This window comes from Aethalodelphis obliquidens, unplaced genomic scaffold, assembly GCF_003676395.1.
Source record: "Aethalodelphis obliquidens isolate GAN/ISIS:26980383/991018 unplaced genomic scaffold, ASM367639v1 scaffold51, whole genome shotgun sequence".
Classification (NCBI taxonomy): domain Eukaryota; kingdom Metazoa; phylum Chordata; class Mammalia; order Artiodactyla; family Delphinidae; genus Aethalodelphis; species Aethalodelphis obliquidens.
This window is the reverse complement of record NW_020837995.1, coordinates 10,057,513-10,075,765: the sequence shown is the minus strand read 5'-3', so window position 1 is coordinate 10,075,765 and position 18,253 is coordinate 10,057,513. Positions and strand designations below refer to the sequence as shown.

At 51.2% G+C, this 18,253-nt stretch overlaps 1 protein-coding gene and 1 long non-coding RNA gene across 4 annotated transcripts in view; one reads left to right on the top strand and one right to left on the bottom strand.

Annotated features, from left to right (window-relative positions):
- Positions 1-18,253, bottom strand: part of CAPN3 (calpain 3) — a 48,510-nt gene that overhangs the window by 2,566 nt on the left and 27,691 nt on the right. For 2 of the 3 annotated variants that reach the window (XM_027084024.1, XM_027084022.1), the window contains exons 5-15: positions 17,459-17,627; positions 14,570-14,653; positions 13,608-13,693; positions 11,375-11,452; positions 10,431-10,591; positions 8,831-9,000; positions 8,487-8,498; positions 7,624-7,832; positions 6,828-6,864; positions 513-590; positions 78-135 (exon numbers count right to left, since the gene is read on the bottom strand). In XM_027084024.1, the coding sequence (XP_026939825.1) occupies positions 78-135; positions 513-590; positions 6,828-6,864; positions 7,624-7,832; positions 8,487-8,498; positions 8,831-9,000; positions 10,431-10,591; positions 11,375-11,452; positions 13,608-13,693; positions 14,570-14,653; positions 17,459-17,627 (1,142 nt within the window). Of the gene's footprint in view, positions 1-77; positions 136-512; positions 591-1,567; positions 1,682-5,049; positions 5,068-6,827; positions 6,865-7,623; positions 7,833-8,486; positions 8,499-8,830; positions 9,001-10,430; positions 10,592-11,374; positions 11,453-13,607; positions 13,694-14,569; positions 14,654-16,476; positions 16,624-17,458; positions 17,628-18,253 lie in introns of all 3 variants that reach the window. The other variant, XM_027084025.1, reaches the window with a different exon arrangement.
- The window catches only part of LOC113608065 (uncharacterized), a 7,793-nt gene continuing 4,206 nt past the window's right edge, over positions 14,667-18,253 (top strand). Inside the window, exons 1-2 of the long non-coding RNA XR_003428199.1 lie at positions 14,667-14,879; positions 16,232-16,398. This is a non-coding gene — a long non-coding RNA (uncharacterized LOC113608065). The remainder of the gene's footprint in view (positions 14,880-16,231; positions 16,399-18,253) is intronic.

The window sequence follows — 18,253 nt, the reverse complement described above, 5'->3', positions numbered from 1 at the left end:
GAGGAGCTGCTTTCAGATAACTGGACACACACTGCCCCCACCACCCATCTGTTTCTCACAGAGTTTGAGCCACTCACGTTTGTTCACAACTCTGTTAAGGATATTCTTGAGCTCATCTGCACAGATCTCCATGTCCTGAGGAGGTAGGGAGAAGAGAGTCATGGTTCAAAAGTACAGCAACTGTTGGAGCCCGGGCTTTGCAAAACAAATCCCGGCTGTCCGTGGTTGTAAAGTCCCTGTCAGGGCTATTCTGTCGTGGGGAAGCAGGGGCTCTTCTGAGGAAGACACACTGCAGCCTCAGCTGTCCAGACTGCAGTGGGCAGCTCAGAGCCACCCAGTGGGTGTGTTGGTCAAAAACTCGAGGACTTCACTTGTGGATTTCTGCGCTACACTCATACACCCTGTTTCCACCAAAAGCCAAAATGACCTCTACTGAACCATAATGAAATAACTGGCAAATTGAGCAATTAAGGAGAGGAGTGTCTGTGGGAGTCGGGGTTGGAGGTACTCACATCGCCTGCTATCTGCCTGAAAATGTTCCCGAATTGCTGCTGTTCCTCACTTTCCTGGTCAGCACTGCTGGGCTCTGACTATGGAAGCACAAAGGAAAACTGGTTGGTGAGAACCAGGGAGATGGACAGACCCGAGAGGAAAGTTCCTCTGGACTGAAGGAGCCAGGTGCCTAAAACAGCCCTAGGTGGCAGCAGGAGCTGGGTACAGGGCAAATGCTCTTCTTTCTCAGCTGAACCTGGTGATCTGGAGTGAGGATCGTCTAGGCCCAGGTGAGCCTTCACTCCATACCCCCGCAGCTCAGACATTCTAACCAGAGGAGGTATATTAGCTCTGCAATCATGTAGACAGCCCTCTTGGTCCTCTCGCCCCATCCCCACCTGCTAGAGCCCCCTCCACTGTTTTGAGCCTGACCATCCCAACCAAACCAGCCCCAGCAAGACAGAGGGGGCCAGACCAATCTGATAGCTCCAGCTGCCTCTGTCATCAAGGCCGAATCTTCAGAGGACCCTCCTCCCCTCCCCACTCCGTTGGGCACTACAGGATAGAGATAGCCCTGGATTTATCTGTGGACTTTTGCCTCTTAGTCTATAACCTCCTGTAAGCTTTATATGACCACCTCTCCCCCCTCTAACACCGTCCCCTGAGCTCTGGAGGACTCCATTTCTGGTGTCATCCCCCTTTTCCACTACTATTCTTTATCCTCCCCATTGTTAATGACACCAGGAAACAGGAGTTGTTCCATCTCAAGCTGCTTCTGTCTTAGGCTTTGCATCCCTCTCTCTTTCCTGGCTGGATGGGCTCCAGCGGGGAGGCTCGGCCTGTCCTTCCCAGGCCTAGGACCAGCTTGGTGGGGCAGCCAACCCCAAGACATTCACCCAAGCAGCATCCCAGATTTTAGGAGAACTTGATGAGAGAAAAGGTCAGTGGGACAAACCCAAACCTCTAGATGTTAAAGGGACACCCCACCCCTGTGGCCCCTCCAACCCCCATGCACCCCAAGAGGATAGACCTCAGTTGTGTGTTGGCTACCCCATTCATGCACATGCTCAGAAACCTGTGGGGATTTCGCTTGCTTATCAGGGCTTGTTTTGTCTTTGCCCTCCTCTGATTCCTGGTCCACACCCAGCTCCTTGTTGCTGTTTGCTCTGTCTGAAACGAAGATGATAGGCTGGAGAGAGGAGGGAAGTAGGGAGGGGGCAGGAAGGAGACAAGGATTACTGCCTGAGCGGGCACAAGGAGGCAACCTCCCTCCTGGACCAGCTTTGTCCAGTGGAGAGGGAAAGAGCAGAGTTGGGAGTTCCTGAACCTCCGTTCAACCTCCGTCTCTGCCACTAACAAGCTGTGTGACTTGGGGAAAGATGCTAAGTCTCTCTGGACTTCAGTTCCTTATCTCCTCAAGGTAGAATTAGGAGGATTAAGCAAGGTAGTTACTGCACGTGAAAATGCTAAGAATGCTAAAAGCAGCATGATCTAGTGCAGTGATTTTCAAGTATTTTGTAGATTTTTTTTTTTTCAAATGGAAGCCCTGTTCAAATTAAATTTCCCCAGAAGTCATTAAAAACAGAGCTTCTCTGCTTGATGAAGAAGGCAGAGCTCTTTTCCCTCAGCATCCCCACATCACCGTGGCAGCTACTGAGGCACCTCCAAGGAGCCTCTAGGACTTGGCAGAGGACACATTGAAAAAAGGACTCTGATTAATGGCATGGTCAGTGAGTGAGGTCAGAACACTTGGCTGGCGTCCCAGCCGTACCCCTCACATCTGAGAAATATCCTCTGGACTCGGTTTACTCATCCATTAATGGGGATGATAAAACCTGCTTTGCCTTTCTCATTGGGCTCTTATGGGGATCACATGGGATACTGAATGTAAAATTGTATTGCAAAAACATTTAAGATGCTACACAAATATAAGGGGTATTTGCCAGACATGCTCATGCAAGTGAGGAGGATATAAAAGGGTGGAGAGCAGCTGCCATGCTGTGCCAGTACTGGTTGGTGTATACATCCTACAAGGAAAGCCAGAAGAGAAAGGCTAGGCTGATGGCTGCAGGCCAGAGAGCAAGGGGGCAATCAGAGTCTCTCAGAGCAGAAATGGAACCTGACCGCTGAGTCCCCATTTGCCTTTCCATACTGTTTGTCTGGGACAGCACAAATGGACAGACCTATGGAAAGAGCTTCCCTGGCTTTGGCTCCCAGCAGGCCCCAAGTACCTTGGCTTGCTCTGCCTTCCAAGCAAAGGGTCTTGCTCAAGTAACTGATGGTTGTAGGGAATCCCAGAGCAAGTGGGGCGCACAGTCTGAGGCGGGGATGTGTGCCCATGGACATGGTGTGGCCATGGGGCACCCCTGCCAGGCACACATCTTGGGGCCCACGTGTGGGTCTGGGCAACACAGGCAATAGAGTATAAGGGGCCTGCACCAGAGAGCTGAGGGCAAGAAACATGGGTTTCGGAGCAGACAAATACGATTTCCAGTTCCATTAGTTGTGTGTCCTTAGGCAAGTACTTCTGAGTCTTTATCCTCATCTATAAAAGGGGAATCATAACAGCACATACCTTGTAGATACTGTTGTAATGAAAACAATGTATATTTTACCCCCAGCACAGTGCCTTAATATGCAGTGTTAGGTGCTTGAGGAATCTCAGCTCTGGTCTGCATCAGCACCAGTGCTCGGAGGACCCCTATGACGGATCCTTCCAGACGCTGTCATGAACACTAACACCAAACCTTGTCTGATAGCCTATGGCTACTGCTCCGTGGGCTTGAGGATGCCCAAAGGTCAGTCATTTCTGGATGGCACTCTGGGTGGTCAAACCAGAATTCTAAAAGGGGCACCGTTATTGTGGGCACTACCACCCTGAAGACTATGGGGAAGTTATGGGGTGAATGGAGCAAGGATGAGGTTGTAATCTCGAGCTCCAAAACCACACAAGGGAAACAGTGACCTTGGTCTCAGATGGAAGCTTTCATCTGAGGCCCCTGAGATGCTCTTAGCACACATGGTCACCTTTAGTGATGGTGTTCTTACAGCAAAGTGGTCTTAACCAGGACACCCAGGAGGGACTCTTCCTTAAGACCCCAGGAGGGGAAGCTGCCCAGGTAGCTCTCCTCATTTCTCCCCTTTAAAGCAGTCACGTTGAGCAGCTCCTCTGGGGCTGTGCCAGTGAAGCTTCTCTTCCCCTTTCCCCTTTGCCGTCTGGACACGCACAGCAATCAGAGTCCATCAGGGCCCATGACTTAGGGGGGCTTAGTTCAGAGAGAGAGGTCACTGTCTAGGAGGGGATTTGCAACAGGCTTCACCTGGAACAAGAGCCCTGGCAGTGACAGCCCCTCTGGGCGTCCTCACCGCCCCTTCCGCAGAAAGCTAAGAAAAAAGGAGGAGTGGGGAGCAGGCAGGGAAATAGAGGGGGGAGAAGGAGCCGTCCTGTCTGCTGAGCAGGCAGCTGGCATCACAAGGCCCTCACTCTCCATGGAAATCCTCACACAACTCTCTCACTGTCCCTTGAGGAACAGAACCCATTGCCATTACCCGCAAGAATCGAGCCTTGCTTAGCTTAGCCAAACCGGTTTCTGAAAAAGAAGAGGTGCTCCTTCTGGTTTGTGCAGGACCCCCATGTCAGGCCCATTTTCACTGGAGGGCCATCCTCTCCCTCCCTCTTATAAGCGGGCAATATAACGTGGTGGTTCAGAGCACGGACTGCAGAGCCAGACCTCCTGGTTCCAGCCAGACCTCCTGGTTCCAAGGGCCGGGTCTGCCACTTACTGGCTGTGTGGTCTTGGGCAAGTTAGTCAATCTGCCTGTACCTTTTCTTCCTTTGATAATGGAGATAATAGTAGTACAGGCATACCTTGTTACATTGTGCCTTGCAAATACTGCCCTTTTACAAATGGAAGGTTTGTGGCAGCCCCGTGTTGAGCAAGTCTATCGGTGCCATGTTCCCAACAGCATTTGCTCACTTTGTGTCTCTGTGTCATTTTGGTAATTCTTGCAGTATGTCAAACTTTTTCACTATTATGTTATTTGTTATGGTGGTCTGCAGTCAGTGATCTTTGATGTTACTACTGTGACTTGCTGAAGGCTCAGATGATGATTAGCATTTTTTAGCAATAAAGTATTTTTAATTAAGGTATGCCCTTTAGTTTTAATGCTATTGCACATTTAATAGACTACAGTATAGTGTACACATAACTTTTATACGCACTGGGAAACCAAAAAATTCGTGTGACTTGCTTTATTCCGATACTCGCTCTATTGTGCTGGTCTGGAACTGAACCTGCAATATCTCCGAGGCCTGCCTGTACCAATCTGATAGAGTTGCTGTGAGGGTTGAGAGAATCCATGGAAAACACCTAGAAGAGTGCCTGGCACGTAGCCTCCGCTCAGCAAGCATTAGCTATCGTTGCTGTGTACCCACAGATGCCACAGGAGCTCAGGGAAGGAGGTGGAGGGCTGGGGGGGAGGGGACAAGTCCAGTGCACGCATGCTCATGCGCACGCACACGCCGTGCTCTCTGCCCACTCACCCTCTTACACCCACCTTGGTTTTTTTCTTCTTCTGCACAAGGAAAGGAAATAATAAATGCAGAATAAGTGAAAAGCAAGTTCCCAGAAAACCCAGTGGCTTTTGGCTTCCCTGTGACCTGGTCCTCAGTGTGGGGTGAGGTTCCAGGGTCCAGAAATCCAGGTCACATGGAGCCAAATGGGCCTGGAGGGTGAAAGGAGAAGAGACTTCTCCAGGCCCAGAGACTGGCGGCTGCTATGGCTTTGCTTCTATAGTCCACTCTGCTATTGGACGTGGCCAAGGAAGGGGATCTTCTGGCAGATGTTTTGTATCTTTTAATGAAGTTGGTTACTAAAACACCAAAAAAAAGTGGCTCACCCAAACTGGCCTGAAAATGAATTTTATTTGACTTACAGAGTTTCGGGTTTTGTTTTTTTGGTAAAATTAGAAGGTCTGGCAGGCTGCACGGGCCTGTGACCCCCTGTGACAGCAATCCAGGGAGCTGGGAGCAGCAGCTCTCTGCACCCTCCAGATTGCTACAGACACCACCACACCAGCTGTCTCTCCGACACTGAAACCAAGTGTCAGTTGAGAACTACAGGCAAATATACCAGTGTAGGGACACCAAAACCCCCATGCCTGCCTGCTCCACTCAGGTAGGTGACCTGCCAGTCCCCGTAAGCTTTTGAGTTTGCAACGTCTGATAAATACACTGATTACTGACATTCAAAAGATGAGACTAGCACCAAATGCACTTAATACTAAAACCAACATCTGTGATAATTCAGAAGGCACTTGGAGATCTGCCACTAGCACAGGGTCAGGATCAGAACCATGAGTGTCACTACCCAGAAGACGATTCAGTGGGGCATTTGCTGTCCTCTTATTGGCCCAGGACACACCCACAGAACACAAGGGACAATTAGCCAGAGCCCAAAGTCCAAGGCAGTCACAAGACTCTTCAACACAAGGAGACCCCAACACACACCAGCTCTGTGCATCTAACCCTGGGCCTCCCACCCTGGGGGGGACAGGCCTCGGCATGGGATGGGGGAGAGAGCCTGAGTCTGGGCTCAGAGAATCTGGATGTGAGTTCCAGCCTTGCCATTTACGAGCTCTGTGAATTCAAGGGAGCCCTTTAACCCCACTGAGCCTCTGCTTCCTTACTTGAAAATCAGGGAGAATGACCTTATTATTACATCTCAGAAACCTTGCAAGGATCAAGTGAGATGACACATGTGAGAAGTACCTTGTAAGATGTAAAACACGTGAACAATAATCACCATTTAAGGGCCCGTGCTTTGCCAGACCCTTCATGTACATGATCTCATTGATTCAAAGCTCACAAAAGCCTTGCAAGGCACATATTACCATCCCTATTTTACAGGGTAGGAAACTGAGTCAGACGAGTTACATAACTTGTCTAGGTCACAGAGCTGGCAGGTGGAGGACCCGGGTTTTGAGACTCCAGAGCCAGTGTAGGGCTGGTTTTTTTCTATGTGAGATTCTAACTCAGAATCCAGAGCTGGCTGCTGCTGTTGTCATCCCTTCCTGTGGCCTTGATCCCTCCCCCTAATTGTTCAAACTGCTGCTCCTTCTAGGACTCTCTTCTGTCCTTCTAGCCCCTGGACTAAGTAAATATCCCCAGGACGTAAGTCCCATGACTTCAAGCCATGCCACACAGAAGCTGCAGTAACACGGAGTAATTGCTCTGCACACCCCAGACTCCCACGTCCCTCTGCTGATACCCACTCTCTCCTCCATCACCCACCTGTGCCCTGGGCCTTCTCACATGTAAGAGCCAAACCACTTACCACTGGCCGATCCACGGAGATTGTATTCTCAACTTCCCTGTGAGGAACACAAACATGAGGGTATCTCAGTGTCACCAGGAGTAAGTAGGAAGCACAGAGGGGATTTGCTCAGGCCACCTGGCTTCTCAGAGTCAAGTTGGCACTGACCTCAAGAGAACCCCAGGAACTAACATCCTCCACCACAGGTATCATTCCCTGCAGCCAAGTGCAGACACAGGGCTTCTTGTTGGCTTTGTCCAGATTTCCCCAAATGCATTACCCAGCCACCTATCCATGGACCTTGTGCTTCTTTTAGGGACAGAGGTCAAAATGGCAGGACCTATGAACTCACCTCTGATGACCAAGAGGGCAGGATGTGGCCTTGCTGCCCTCCCTGGTCATCCTAATCCTAAAAGTTCAATCAACCCCAACTGTTCCTATCCCTCTTCCCACTTTATGTTTTCTCCTTATCACTTATCTAAATCTAATATACTCAGTATACTTTTTCCTGTACATTGTCATCTCATGCTAGAATGTTAAGCTCCATGAGGGCAGGGATTTCCTTCTGTTTAATTCACTGCTGTATCCTCAGTGCCTAGAGGAAGAGTGCCTGGGACATAGCAGGTGCTCGATAACTATCTGTGGGATGGATAGATGTAGGGGAGAAGTGGCCAGTGGCTTGGGAACAGGGGAAGAGGTACAGCCTGGTCAGCATATCCCAGGACTCCTGGAGGAGACCTGTCCAGCTGCCTCACACCTCTGATCTCTGGAATGGGCCATGTGGGCTCTTAGGGGGAAAAGCCAGGCTGGGACTCACTCAGAGAGGTTCCTCTTTTCAGAGAAGACCCGGAGGATGAATTCCCCCTCCTGGTGGGGCTCGTAGGTGGAGGGCACAATGACGTACTCGCTGGGAGGCAGGCGGAAGCGCTCCGACACCTCCCGCATGTTGATGTAGGTTTTGCTCCTGGCCTTGGAGGCGTTGTACAGGAAGAAGTCCTTCTGCAGGTGCTGCTTGTTCCCGTGCATCTGAGGGAGAGAAGAGCCCAAGGGACCTGAGCCCCTCGGGAGGGACGCCCTGTCCTGCTCAGTCCTCCTCCAGGGAGTCCTCCCTGCCGATTCCCTGGTCACCCATTTCACAGTCATGACCTACCGACTTCTGATTCCTAAGGCCTCGAATAGGTCAACATCCCTGGAGCTCCCTACTCCATCCATATCCCCTTTTCTGTTGTGATCCAGAAGTGAGTGTCAACTCTGGCATCCCCCACTCAGGGCCACTTACCAGAACTGCCACTGCTTAGCTCCAGATCACCTCCAGGCTGGGGAAGGACCCCAAGGAGGCAGGGGGAGCTGTGGCTGGGGTCTGAGGGAAGCGATCCCTCCACCCCAAAGAGGGCAGTCAGCCTCAGAATGTGTCTGTGTGACTCTGTGTGTGAGTGTGAGCGAGTGTGTGAGTGTGTGACAGTCTCTGGCGGGAGGGGTGAAAGGGCACATTGTAGGGGCGGTGGTCAGGAGGCCATGCAGTACCCTGAGGCCCTGACTCTGGAGTTGAGTAATGAGGGCAAGGCCCTCTCCTATCGTAGTCCTTCCCACAAACCCCACAGGAGGCTCCCCGATGTGCCACAGGTGGACACAGGCCCCCAGGTAACGCTGCATGCACTGCTGGCTGCTCCACTTCTGTACCTCTTTGGGAACCTTGGGGAGAAACAGAAAAGGAAGGTGCTCAGATTCTGTGATTTCAGATCTGAATGGGGATGGAAAGCTTGCCAGAAGGGCATGCTAGCAATCATAGAGCAAATGCAGGGGTCTGACTCCCCGTGTAGCTACCTGGAGAGCCCTGGCCCCCCTCCACCTCCCCTAGACGGGGGGTTTTTTCCACTCGTTACAAACTTCTAAGAGGTTCTGACGCAAGTGGGCCCGATATCAGGAGTTTGGTGGGGTCATGGGTATTGGGGAAGCCGGGGGACCCCTTGGGAAGCCCCCTGAAAGCCTCCTTCCTGAAAAGGAGCTGATCAGGGACGGCGCACCTCATAGATGGCGAAGCCGATGGTGAAGAGGTTGGCCCCCAGCTTCCGGTCCTTCCGCCGGTTCTTCTGCATCAGGGCCACCAGGAAGCTGCAGATCACCTCGGACTCGTCAGGGTCGTCATCCTCCTCCAGGAGCTTCAGACGGTACTGAGGGTTGGTCCAGAAAGTGTCTGTGCCCCGCAGAAAGGAATTGTACATTCAGATCTGCCTCTCAGAGACAAGGCAGGATGATGGGAGATGAGACAGAGGGAACCTATTTATCTCTATCCCACCACACCTAGGTGCTCAAATATGTACGGAAAAAAAATGATCCAGGCATTTGTCTAATTATTTGGTGTGTGGGGGGTAGCCTTTACACCCTTATACAGATGGAGCTGCACTGATGCCTGCATGGCTCCTCCTTCGTCTCTGAACTTTCATTCTCTGTCTTTGCTGATGGTTTCACTTTCCTCACCTCTCTCGTCAGTGTTATTGGTCCCTGGGATTTGGTCCTAGGCCTCTTCTCTCACCCCATCATTCTACCTCCCTAGGCTGTCTTATCAACTCCCACTTTCGAACTGCTCCTTGCATGCTGGTGACGCTTGAGCTGCAGATCCCAGCCTCAATCTCTCTCTTGACTCTCTCCCTTTGTCCCTTTTATCTTTCTTTTTTTCTTCCTCCCTCCCTTCATTCCCTTCTTCCCTCCTTCCCTCCTTTCCTTCCTCTCTTCTTTCCATCCTTTCTTCCTTCCTTCCACAAATCTATATTGAGTCCCTATCGTAGAGTCAAGTACCATTCTTATCTATGCATCCAGTTCTCTGTCACACATCTTCACCTGGATATTTACAGGTGCCTCAGACTTCCCATGTCCCAAAGTAAACTCCCCTCCCTCCCCTCCCCTCCCCACAACCGACTCCACCCAAAAAAAACAAACAAAAAAAATCACCGATTGTTTTTCTCTTGTGTGTTTCATGTTACCTCCCTGGCACCATGTGCTCAGGCCCCCAGAGTGGGAATCTTTTTTTTTTTTGCTGTACGCGGGCCTCTCACTGTTGTGGCCTCTCCCGTTGTGGAGCACAGGCTCCAGATGCGCAGGCTCAGCGGCCATTGCTCACGGGCCCAGCCGCTCCGCGGCATGTGGGATCTTCCCGGACCGGGGCACGAACCCGCATCCCCTGCATCGGCAGGCGGACTCTCAACCACTGCGCCACAAGGGAAGCCCCAGAGTGGGAATCTTGAAGTCGTTCTTCCATCTCCACATCACCCAGTATTCCCTCCCCTCAACCTGCCCCATCTCCCCTCCATCTCTGCTGCTCCTGACTTGGCCTAGGCTTTCCTCATCTCTGGCTTGAATTCTTGCAGAAGCTGCTAACTCAGTCCTCCAGTCCCATCCTCAGCATTATGAACACAATCCTGTTCTGACATAATAACCTGCTTAAAGGTTGTTACCAGCTCCTTAATGCAAACTCCTCAGCATGGAGGTGTCCTCAGTAAAATGGGGACAGTTTAATAAGATAATGTGTGTCTGGGACTTCGTAGAGACTCAGCAAATGCTAGTTAATACTCTTCTACCTGGAACTTGTTCTGCTTGGACCCTTCCCCCATCCAGAGCATCTCCCACCTGGGAAGTTGCGGCAGCCTCCAGCAGAGCAGCCCCTCACCCAGCGGCCCTCGTTCACGGACACTGTCCAAGTCTGAAGCTTGTCGGACTCCAGGGCATCAGCTGTGAGGTTGCAGATCTCCAGCTTTGTGAAATGGTAGATGAAATCGTCATAGGACATCCTGAGAGGTTGGAAGAAGAGAGAGACCCATATGGGAGGCTGGGAAAGGTAAGACTCCAGGGCTAACACAGCACAATGAAATAGTCCAGAGCCACTTGGTCATGATCCTAGAGGACCCTGTCCTTCCTTTTTAGGGTCAGTACTGTCAGTTCTGATGTATCCCTTGCAATAACGACTCAAACTCGTGTGTTCTTGATGGGAGAGCTTGGCAGCAATTCAGTTCTCCAAAGTGTTACTGTGTGCCCCTCCACCGGGCTCAGGCACTGGGCCAGGGGAAAGAGAGAGAGTTGGGGAAGGACAGACGATGAAACAAGCAATTTGAAAGGTGGTGAGTATCACAGATAAATTAATCACAATCCTGAGGAAAACAAGGGGATCCTGAAGAAAGTTCCCTTTAATCTGAGACTTGAAGGCTGAGTAGAAATGATCAGAGTGAGGGTGAGGAGGGCCTTGACTGAGCAGAGTAAGTAGAGCTTCCTCGGCTCAGGAAACGGCCCCGCGGAGGCTGGGAGGGAGCAAGTGGCTGGAGCAGCGTGCGTGGTGGAGGGGCACAGAGAGGTGGGAGCCACAGCGTGCTGGCCCGGTCCTGGGCTCAGTCATCGCCATGATTCTTGGGCTCCTCTCAAAACCTCAGTCTTGCTGGGTCTCTGGCTGGATTTGGAGAACAGGGCCCAGATGTCCCAAGGGCTGGAATCTGACGGCCTCTGTCCGGGGATGGAGGCTTGAGATTTCAGCTCCCACCCCGTCCCTTACCCTGTAGGGTCCTCTTGGGGCCTGGACTCACCAGAACTCTCCATCCTCCGTGACCTGGTGTTGCAGACGGGCCTTCTCGTTCTTGTCCACAAAGCTCCAGTTCTTCCAACTGGAGGGAGAGTGGAGGAGTTAGGGAAGGAAAAAGAAAGGGAAGGGCTGGTGTGAGTTGGGACAGGAGGTGTCAGAGAAATATGAATAAGTTCAGAGAACAGGTCATCTCCAAACTGCAGCCAGTGTGAACCATCGAAATGCAAATCTGATCTGATACCCTCAGCGTAAAACCCAATAATTGCTTCCCACCATCCTCAGGATTAAGACCACACTTTTTGAATGGTTTATAAGGGCTTGACTCTCCTCTGGCTGAATCTTTAACCGTTCCTCACACTTTAAAGTTAGGAGTTGGGCTCTGGAAATAGGTAAACTGGGATTTCAATTTAATCATACCAGTACTAGCTGTAACCTTGGGCAAGTCACTTCACCCCTCTCAGCTTCTGTTTTCTCAACTGCAAAAGGGGAATGATTATATCACCTACTCACAGGGCTGTGATGAGCAAGAAATGAAATAACGCATGCAAAACTTTTAGAACAGACCCATCATCTAATAAGTAACTGTCTGAGTTACTGAGAGAAAGATCAGACATGTAAACTTCTCCTTCCTCCTGCCACCCCACGAAACATCCCAGTTCTATGTTTTAAAAGGCTGGGCAGTTTTACACACTCTTTCTCCCGAAGAAGGAGGAAATAAAGCACATTTGTGTTTCAGGCATGTGGAGGAGAATGAAACTAAACTAGTTTGGAGAGGTAAGGGATTGAGGAAGTGCTTGGAACCAGGGAATACCTACCGGAGGGGAAGTGGAGATTCCTGAGACCAGCAGGAGGGGCACAGTGGCGGGGAGTTGGGGGGAGGGTCTCCTTGTGTGACTGAGGCTGGGCCCCACTAGTCAGTGACCCCTGCCGTGGAGGTGTGGGCAGAAAGTGAGTTAAGGCCAGACACCAAGATCTGAGACTGGAGGACACAGCGAGGGTCCCTGTGGGTGACTCGGGTCAGTGGAGTGGACAACTGATGGGGCACCGAGGGCCTTCGCAGAGCAGAGAGCCCAGTTCAAATGCCACTCCCTCCAGGCAGCTTTCTCCCTTCCTGTCCCACCCAGACCAGGAGAAGGGCTCCCTCTCTGTGACCTGTACCATAGCATTTCTCTCAACGATTAGTGTTTTTCTGTCCTTCCCACTGGACCCTAAAGCCTACAGGGCAGGCCCTGAATCTCTGCGTTCATTTCTAAGTCCCCAGACAGTAGCATGGGGCCTGGCACGTACTGCACACTGAGGAACTGGGGATTTGTCGCACGGATAAGAGAAGGGAACGGTAAGGAGACCAGGATCAGCACCTTATCGGTCTACTGAGCGAGGCTGCCTGCTCACGGAAGGGCCCCAGTGCTTAGACCTGTGCTTGGGATTCAGTAGGTGCTCAGCGAATACTTGCTAAGTGAATGCGTGGCCGAATGAACCAGTGATTACGGTGCCCTGAGATGAGAGGTATGTTGAGGTAAGCCAGGGGCTGAAGGACACACACAGCCTGGGTGTGGTCCTTCCCAGCTGCTGAGTCCTGCTTTCCCCGCCTTGGGAGTAAAGGAGCTCCAGGGCCTACTCTCCAACCAGAGAGGCGGAGTCAGGAGCCAGCGATTGGGGTGGGACAATAGAGGCTTTGTGAACCTTCTGGAGCCTTCATAACAGCTTCCCCAGGTGTGCTAGTTTTGCTGCCCCCGGTCACTTGCTCTCAGTGATAAGCAGTACAGTTCTTGCAAAGGGCCTGTGCATCTCTTTATGGGGATAGTGAGGGAGAGGAAATCTTAGCACTGGTTAGGCGCTCTCCTGACACAACCGCATTTTCTCCTCATAACAGCCCACCGGGTAGGTGCTAACGTTGTTCCCGTTTTACAGATAAGGCAACAGAGATTCCGAGAAGGGAAGTCACCTGTCCAGTCCAGACTCCTGCATCAAGATTCCCCTCCTGCCTGGACCTAGCCCAGGCTTTCTAGACATCTTTCCTTTCCAGACAGTGGCCATCGGCAAGCTCTCTGGATCCCAGGTTCCCGTGGCTCTGCTCCCAGCCCTTCCTGAAGCCCACGTCCCCTCTTCTCCTCTGCGCATCCTTGGTTTTAAGGGTGATTTTAGCCCAAGCATTTGTAGTACTCTTGTGGCTCGGTACCCAGCCCTGCCTTGCCCCAGGCCTTGTTGTCCCCTATTCGTGGGGTCCCCGCACCCACCTGTCACTCCAGGAGCCATTCCACTCCACCTGGCCCCAGGGGTTCCGCAGCCGCACCAGCTTCACTTTCTCACCCTTGTACAGGGCCTTGAGCAAAGAGAAAAAGCTTTCTCCCTTTGGGCCCTTTCTGAAAGGGGGTCTTCTGTCTTGCCCTGAGGGCTGGGGTGGGAGTGGGGAGAGAATCCTGTACAGGGGCCTGTCCTGCCTGGCCCCGGTCAAGGACACTAATCACAAGTGCCCTGTGGAATGGCAGGGTGATGGGTCAGAACCTTAGGGCTGAGTCTTCAGGAGTCAGGCTTGGCCACCACCTTGCCATCTTCTAAGAAGTGATTTTCCCAGCGAACATTGGGCCATTCAGAGCTTTGGGAGAGGAGGCAGGGAATATAATGTAGGGCTCTGCTAGCACAAGGTGCCTCTGTGTGAATTAGATAAAACGCCCCTGCTGGCTGAGGAACTATAGAAAATGTCCCTTCCAGATGGATCAATGAGAAAAAGGGGCCCTTCCTCCTGTCTGCTGCAGACGACTGCCCATCTCTGTGAACAGGGCACAACTCGCCCAATTGTGCACAAGGGGCCTGACAAGGTTCCTGTCTGTGACGTGACCCAGTGAAGGCCAGACATCCCAGGGGGAGCAAAACCTTGGAACTGACCATGGAAAACAAGGAACACAAGAGCCCATGATATCAACTTCATAAAACCAAAGTGCTTTCTATTTGTTCTTTGGAAATGTTGGGGCAATTGCTATCTTTAGCACTAAAAACAAACATAAACTGAGCACCATCTTGTGGCAAGATCCACCTGCCAGTCCCAGTGGTCTCCCCCAACCCCAGGCGCTCGGCCTGAGTGCCTGATTGGAGGCAAATTCTACAGATGTGAAGGGACACAGAAAGCCAAGTCCTGACTTCGGGAGGTTCACCCAAGTAGCCCCTCAAGTCCCGTCCCTCCGAGTCCCGCCAGGCTCACCTCCTCCAGCCCAGTGACTGAGTAGGCGTGGCCTTTGACCAGCCCGCAGGCCATTCTTGTCTCGTACTGAACTGGAACGATCGTCTGTGGAGTGAAAACCAGACAACCTGTCAGGGGTTGCTGCCTGAGACAAAGTTCACACCGGTTCATGTCCTGGGTTCTGCGAGGACGAGGACTCCTCCGCGCCCTGGAAGTGTGCCTCCCAGCCATGAGAAGGCCCTCACTAGCCCTTTCAGAGAGCCAAGAAAATGCAGCCCAGACAAGTGGTTTCCCCAGACCGTCGGAGAGCGACATGGAGCTGGGGCACGAGGTGGGTGAGAGCGTGCCTGGCCCTCCTTTCTCGATCCCTTGGGGTCCTGCAGAGGAGGAAGTGGGGGCAGATGGAGGCTGCCCCTGGATTGGGCTCCCCTTCCCCTGAGCCCACCCAGGGTTGACTATTCCTGGAAGAGAAGGGGATTGGAAAAAGACGAAACATGTAGGTCTAACCCTTTATCCTCACATCCCCTCACTTCCTCCACACACCCCCCACCCCAGAACACGCTCAAGAAATCAAAAGCGCCCAGGGAGAGAATTCTGAGGAGGCCAGAGGAGAGTCCTGCTGAGACATGACCGTGCCTCAGGGAGCAGGGGTAGCTCTTCCATTTGAGATTTGCAGCCACAGGAGATCCTCGGCAGAGGGGTAGGATCACCAAAGCCCAGGGAGCCCTAGACGGATCTCTGTGGCTTCACTTTGCCTGATAGCATAACAGCTTTAAGAGGAGCAGCCTGGAGGCCTTTTCAAGGTGAGGGGTGTGTGGAGGGCCAGGGCTTTTTGCATCTCAGCCTCTTCCAGATTCCGGTCTTTATAGGACCCAGAGCATGCTGAATAGAAAGGGAGGGGGGCAGGAGATGCGTGCATCTCTCAGTTCTAGGTGGTGGGGGCAGGGGAGGGGGGGAGGGAGCCACTTGAAATGACTCTTGTGGCATTACTTATGCATACCTAGCTATTGCACTGCTGGCCATCTGTCCTAAGGAAATCATCATGGACAGACACAAAGATGTATCTTATAGGATGTTCGTCGTAACATTTAAATGTAATAGCCAAGAACAGAAAAAGAAAACAATCTAAATTCCCAATAATAAGGTATTGGGTAGATAAATGATAACTTATTTGCGTGGTGGAATATTGTGCAGCCACTAAAAAAAATGTTGGAGGAGACACATTAAGAATATAATTCTCATTGCCACATTAGGAATATAAAGCTAACTGAAAAAAAGCATGCTGCAAAGAGGTACATACAGTATGACAGCTATTTTAAAATAAAAATTTAGATTAATAGTATGCATAGAAAAATACTAGAAGGACGTATACCAAACGTTATTATCCTTAGATGGGGAAAATAATAGCTTAATTTTTCTTCTGCTTTACTCCATGGCACATAATTACTTCTAAAAGTACTAGAATATAAGCTCTGGGGCGGGGGTGTTGGGGGGAGACTGCTTGTTCACTAGAATCCTAAACAAAGGGGAGAGAATTTTCTGTGTTTGCTAGAAGACTACCTAGTGCCTAGTAGGAGCTCAATAAATATGTGTTGCATACATAAATGAACAAATTAGAAGGAGAGAAGTACTTTAAAATGAATGAAGTCTCTCTTGTATTTCTGTCTGTTAATTCGTTATCAGAGAAACTGCCTGGACCATGGAGTTTGAAGGACCTCCCACAGAGATTCCCTCCAAAAGCTGCCTCCCGCACCTTCCTCAGGAACCTTGGAGAGGGCAAGTTATTCCAACCCAGAACCTTGGAAGGCCTCGGGAGGAGCCTGTGTGTGAGGTGCTGGCTGCTGAGGAAGGTCTGACACCACATACAACAGGGCTGGGTCATGCAGGTGGGAGGGATGGTCAGCCCTGACAGTCAGAGGCGTACACACCCGGGTCGGTCTGTCATCTGAGAATCCCTCAGGGATGAGGTCTGAATCCCTGAGATGCGAGTTATTCATATTCCTCACCATCCGCTCAATCAAGTCCCTCATGTTCAGACCAGAAGGAGAGGTTCCATAGGTCATGTTTGTGCCATCCTGAGGCCCGACGGGGAGGGCAGGGGAAGGGGCGGGAGAGAAAGCAAACAAAGGAGGGTGACAGAAAGGGAAGGAGAGAGAAAGAAGGGAGGGGACAGACAAAAGAAAAGAGTAGAGGTAAGTAGAGCATGAATGCAGAAAAGACGGAGAACAGTGATGCAGAAAGAAAATGTTCATCCATGGGTGCTTTATGCTGGCTTATCTTCCCAAGCTTCCCCAGCTACTGGGTGTACTAGGAGAGGAAGGAGCAGGAACTTAGCTTGGGGCTCTTCTTCAGCAGTGGAAATCGCCAAGACTATTTATGATACGTTGAGCAGCCCCCAGGAAAGGTGTGTCTCCTGGCCAGTCTGCCATTCCCTTAGTCTTGGCTCTGGTCTCAGTTCACACCACTTTGTTGCACAGGCTGAGTTTCTCCCAGATTACAACACAAAGCCCGTATCCCAAGTGAGAGATACAATCAAAGCTCAATGACCGGGAGGCTTTCTTAGGGAACTGGTGGGCTCAGGTCCCTAAGCCAAGTGTGTGGCCAGCTTAATAGTGGCATGCTGGGACTGAGAAACACTGACCACAGAGGCCTACACTGACATAGGCCTCTGGACCTATTTCCACCTAAATTCCAGGGCTTAGAATGTCGTTGCTGAATATCTTTATTGAAAATCTCCACAAACTCTTCTCCCTTGAGAAATTCCCAATTTTCAAAGTTGAGAACCAGTTCCACCTTCCTAAAACAGTAGATTCACCCTGTCCCAGAGGAAAGCCCTATGCTGCTAGTCACTGGGTAAGGCTTCCCAATAGTTGGCAGCTTCCTGCCCTGCATCCCACACCCTAGACTTACATCAATGGAGCAACCCATGAGGGAGCCCCTCTCGATGGCTTTCTTCATGATCTTGTACATGTCTCTGGGAGCATCCTTGATTTCAAAAAACTCTGTTACTCCTCCTGTGAAGTCCTCCATGGCCTCTGTAGTGTTCCCACCTTTCAGGGCTTCATATGAACCATGGAGCCTTAGAGAGAGGATGAAGACCAATCTGGGGTCACAGGGTTCTAGGAAACATGACCCAGGTACCCCTACCACCAGAACTTTACTCTTTGGTCCTGTGATGTTGTCTCATCCAGTTCACCAACAAGCCTGTAAGCTGTTGGAATAGGTACTATGATTCCCTTTCTTCACAATGGAGAAACTGAGCTCTAGAGGCTAAGTGACCAGCTAAGGCCACAGAGAGGAGAAACACTGGGATGGAATCCACGATTCCCACTTCCTGATGCTTTCCACTATACCCTGAACCTGAGGTAGGGCTCTGTTAAAGCCATTAGTAGCTGGGGTGGGGCTTCTAAGTTTAGAGACAACGTGGCTTTATTAATATATTGCAAGCTCGTGAGGTGGAGCCAAGCCAGACTCTGGGATCTGAGCTCCAAAGATACAATGCGCTCATCTAGGATTCGCAATGCCACCAAGAAGGCAGGATTAAAGAGCTCACTACGAGAAGCTAAAGCTAAAGGTTTCCTACACACGTCTTATTTCTACTCTTAGTGGTTTTACTTAGAATCACCGCTGCCTGGACCAGATCTTCTCTGACTTTGTGTCACAGTTGAAGACACACACACACACACACACACACACACACACACA